The 4,865-nt window shown below is 43.3% G+C and overlaps 1 protein-coding gene across 1 annotated transcript; it reads right to left on the minus strand.

Annotated features, from left to right (window-relative positions):
* Positions 1 to 3,873: 3,873 nt before the first annotated feature.
* Positions 3,874 to 4,616, minus strand: LOC309544018 (uncharacterized protein; the record flags this gene model as incomplete). The annotated part of the gene is made up of 2 exons (XM_082276414.1): positions 3,874 to 4,014; positions 4,110 to 4,616. 2 exons carry the CDS (start codon positions 4,614 to 4,616, stop codon positions 3,874 to 3,876), a joined length of 648 nt encoding a protein of 215 aa, XP_082132540.1.
* Between the last annotated feature and the right edge of the window lie 249 nt (positions 4,617 to 4,865).

A 4,865-nucleotide genomic window follows, 5' to 3' on the forward strand; every position in this document is an offset into this window, starting at 1 on the left:
ATAGCGCAAAAAGTAAAAATCGCACAGGTGATCAAATACCACCAAAAGAAAGCTCTGTTTGTGGGAAAAAAAGGACGTAAATTTCGTTTGGGTACGGCGTCGCACGACCGTGCAATTGTCAGTTAAAGTCGCACAGCGCCGAATCGCAAAAAGTGGCCTGGACGGAAGACAGCAAAATCCTCTGGTGGTAAAGTGGTTAAGTCGAACATATATTAATGGTTATCATTGAAAAACATGAGGTATGACTTTTCATCCAACTTTCATGTCCAAAGTCGGATGACAAGTCGTACATGTGTGAATAGACATTTATAGCCAGTTCAACACATGCCTGAGAAAAAAAAAAGGAGCAGCCTCCAACCTCCAATTTTAGCTAATCCAACACACAACTAAGAATAAAATACTGGCCTCCAACCTCCCCTTATAGCCAGTCCAACACACACCTAAATAAAAGTACCAATCTCCAACCTCCCCTACAGTTAATCCAAGACACACCTAAAAAAAATACTGGCCTCCAACCTCCCCTTATAGCCAGTCCAGCACACGCCTGAAAAAAAATGCCATCTTCCAACATATCCTATAGCTCAAGGGTATTGAATTCAAATTCATGGAGGTCCGATTAGGAAAATTTTCTTCCAACAGAGGTCCAGATTGCATTTTTGTGCGATGACTCGGATTCTTTACATCACAGCCCAGGTGTGCAGGCATGACATCCCATTCATTTGAATGGGCTGCTGTGTCTCCGTTTTCAGCTGGTAAAAAGCCCTGGCACCTTTTTAAAAATGCAGTCGCATGGAAACTGTATGGTGCGTTTATACCATGCAATTTCCATGTGCGGGAAATCACACCTTGTATTTCACTGCGCTTAAGAGTCATTGGTACCCTGCATGTTTTCTGTGCAGCTGCTTATCCCCCTTCACATCTTCCCCACCCTAGCACTGTCCTTCTTTACATCATCACCCCCCCACACACAGCACTGTCCCCCTTTATATCACCACAGCACTGCCCCTAATATGCCCCCCACAGCACTGCCCCTTCACCTCCCTCCCAGCACTGCCCCCCTAATATTCCCCCCAACAGAACTGCCCCTTCCCCCACCCACAGCACTGTCCCTCTCTCATCCCCCAACAGCACTGTCCCTCTCACATCCCCCCCACACCACTGCCCCCTTCAAATATCCCCTGACATTACTGTCTCTCTCACATCCCTCCACACCACTGCTCCTTTCTGGTAAGAAAACCAACAGCTGATCGCGGCGGTCCTGATAGAGCAGCAGCTCGGGCCGGACGCGGACCGTGGGCCACCATTTAGTGATGCCCGCTATAGCCGATCCAACACACGCCTAAAAACAAATTACTTGCCTCCAACCTTCCCTTTTAACCAATCCAACACATGCCTAAACAAAAATACCAGCCTCCAACATCCCCCTTTAGCTGATACAACACGTCTGAAAAAAAATACTGGCCTCCCCCTATAGCCAGCCCAACACGTATCTAAATGAAAGTAGCAGCCTCCAACCTCCACCTTTAGCTGATCTAAGACACAGCTAAAAAAAAATATGGCCTCCAACCTCCCCTTTAGCCAGTCCAACACACGCCTTAAAAAAATACCATCCTCCAACCCACCCAATAGCTGATCCAACAGATGACTAAAAATCAAATTACTGGCCTCCGACCTCCCCTTATAGCCAGTCCAACACACACCTAGATAAAAGTACTAGCCTCCGACCATAACTGATCAGACACACACCTAAAAAAATATTGGCCTCCAACCTTACCATATAGCCAGTCCAATACATGCCTAAAAAAATACCAGCTTTAACCTCCCCCAATAGCTGGCTCAGAAAATGTGGGTCGCCAACCCGCATGCATGTGAACCAGGCCTAAAGCAATAGCAAAGTAATTTATAAATAAAAATACTTTTCCTCCTGCAGGTTTAACCACTTCTGGACTGCAAGGATTTGCCCCCTTAATGACCAGGCCATCAAATCAGAGCCGAGCGCCAGGACCAGTCATCCCCAGGTAGACTGGACACTGCTTGATGGCTATATAATAATGTAATGTGGGCTGCTATGCCTGTGCATCTATAAATATGCTGCTATGCCCCTGTATGTATGTGTGTATATCTCTATATATCTCTATATCTATCTTATTCTTTCTATCTATCTAATTCTATCTTATTCTATCTATCGTATTCTTTCTTTCTATCTATCTATCTATCTTATTCTATCTATCTATCTATCTATCTATCTATCTATCTATCTATCTATCTATCTATCTATCTATCTTATTCTATCTATCTATCTATCTATCTATCTATCTATCTATCTATCTATCTATCTATCTATCTATCTATCTATCTATCTATCTTATTCTATCTATCTTATTCTATCTATCTTATTCTATCTATCTATCTATCTATCTATCTATCTATCTATCTATCTATCTATCTATCTATCTATCTATCTATCTATCTATCTATCTATCTATCTCTTTCTATCTTATTCTTTCTATCTATCTAACTATCATCTTATTCTATCTGCAGAGACTTGCTTGTATTAGGCAGTTTCTGTCTGTGTCTGAGCCCTGGAAGAAGCATGTGGGTGTGTGCTGGGAGCCGTCTGGTTACAGGGAGGAGCTAAGCTCTCTTACTCTAGGATCATATTACCAGAGCTGTTTCTATTGAGTGAGTGAACTGTTGAGTGAGTGAAAGTCATCCAGCTCACTGAAAGTATCAATTCAAAAGGAAGACTTGAGGAGCAGAGAAACACGGTATTTAAAAATGACCACAATATCAATACCGTGGGTATGCAATACCGCGATATATCGAATTACTGAAAACCGGCACATCTCTAATCAGCATCCAACCTAGTCCTATAGCTGATTTAGGACACACCTAAAAAATACTGGCATCCAACCTTCCCTTAAAGCCAGTCCAGCACACGCCTGAAAAAAAAAGAATTACTATCCTCCAACCTACTCTATAGCTGATCCGACACATGTCTAAAAACAAATTACTGGCCTCCAACCTCCCCTTAAAGCCAGTCCAACACACGCCTAGATGAAAGTACCAGCCTCCAGCCATAGCAGATCCAACACACACCTAAAAACATACTGGCCTCCAAACTCCCTCTATAGCCAGTCCAATACATGGTTAAAAAAATACCAGCTTTAACCTCCCCCAATAGCTGGCCCAACACCTGAATGAGAAAAAGTATCATCCTCTAACCTCCTCTTTTAGCTAATGCAACTCACGTCAAACAAATTACTGGCCTCCAACCTCCCCTTAAAGCCAGTCCAACACACACCTAAATAAAATGACCAGCTTCCAGCCTCCCCATATAGCTGGTCCAACACACGCCTGAATAGAAATACTGGCCTCCAACCTCCCTCTATAGGAAGTTCAATACTTACCTAAATAAAAGTACCAGCCTGAAACCTCCCCGTGTGGATAAGAAGGGGGGGGGCAAACCTCAGTATGTTCTCGGTTTCAGACTGGTCACATGCTTTGCATCTTTTCTGTAGTTCAGAAAAAATAATATCTAAAGTCTTGCAATGTTTGTAGGGGGAGCTGATGGCACCTGTGGTCTTGCCATTTCTCCCCATCTGCTGCTGGTGAAAGAGAATCCAAAAAAAAGCTTCTGGTCCTTTGCTTTTAGTTTGGGCTTCTGTTTTAGTTTGGCAGGATCTATGATTTCCTCCATTGTCATCACTGTCGTCAGGTCTGGGGGGCACTGTGAAGAGAAGAAACATTATTACTGAAGATTATGTACATTGATGACCTTTCTATTAGAAATGGTTATACACACTCAGATGACGGGGGAGGATATAGAAAGCAGAACATTGGACAATGCGCTGCCATTGACCTATGTGTGGTTCATATACTTACTATGCTCATGGTAAAGGGCGGGCTTACTTCTCCAGCCTCCAGTTCCTTCCAGTCTACGCTCTTAAAAAATGGGTGGCTTCGCAGATCTTTAACAAGAATCTCTCGTCCTTCTGGGCATTTGCATAGGAGCTGTAAAAATATACAAAAAATTAGGTTATCCATGGTACAAAGTAATAAAATAGCCCTTTTTTTGCTGATTACAGATGGAGATGGAGTTTACTTACTTTGTCCCCTATGAGGTCCTTGAGATCCGTATCGAAATCCTCAGGGAAAGTTGGACAATGGTTGAGGATGTAGTATGCCAACACCTCCTCCGAATACATGTCTGTGTAGGCATCTGAATCATTGTCTGGCTTCTCGTCTGAATCATTGCCTGGCTTGTCGTTTGAATCATTGCCTGGACCGCTGTCTGAATCATTGCCTGGATTGTCGTCTGAATCATTGCCTGGATCCGCGTCTGAATCATTGCCTGCATCGTCGCCTGAATCATTGCCTGCATCGTCGTCTGAATCATTGCCTGCATCGTCGTCTGAATCATTGCCTGCATCGTCGTCTGAATCATTGCCTGCATCGTCGTCTGAATCATTGCCTGCATCGTCGTCTGAATCATTGCCTGGATCGTCGTCCGAATCCCAGCCTGGATCATCGTCTGAATCCCAGCCTGGATCATCGTCTGAATCACTGCCTGAGTCAGTGTCGGAGCTGTTGAATGGGTAAGTTCCAATCGCCATCTCATACACTATAACTCCCAGGGAGAAATAGTCAACGGCAAATCCATATGGCTCTTCCATATAGATCTGTGGAAATATTAAAAAGAGTAGAATGGTCAGTACTGATTGTTTTACTTACAATAATATAAAAATATTGAAATACAGCACCTACCCTCTAGTTCTATATGTATAGTAATTTCGCCGTCATTTTATGTATGTGCTTAAATTAAGTGTTGTATATGGTGAGGCGCTATTACCCTTTAGTAAACA

Source organism: Pelophylax lessonae, assembly GCF_965119305.1.
Source record: "Pelophylax lessonae genome assembly, contig: HAP1_SCAFFOLD_613, whole genome shotgun sequence".
In the NCBI taxonomy this organism is placed as follows: Eukaryota; Metazoa; Chordata; class Amphibia; order Anura; family Ranidae; genus Pelophylax; species Pelophylax lessonae.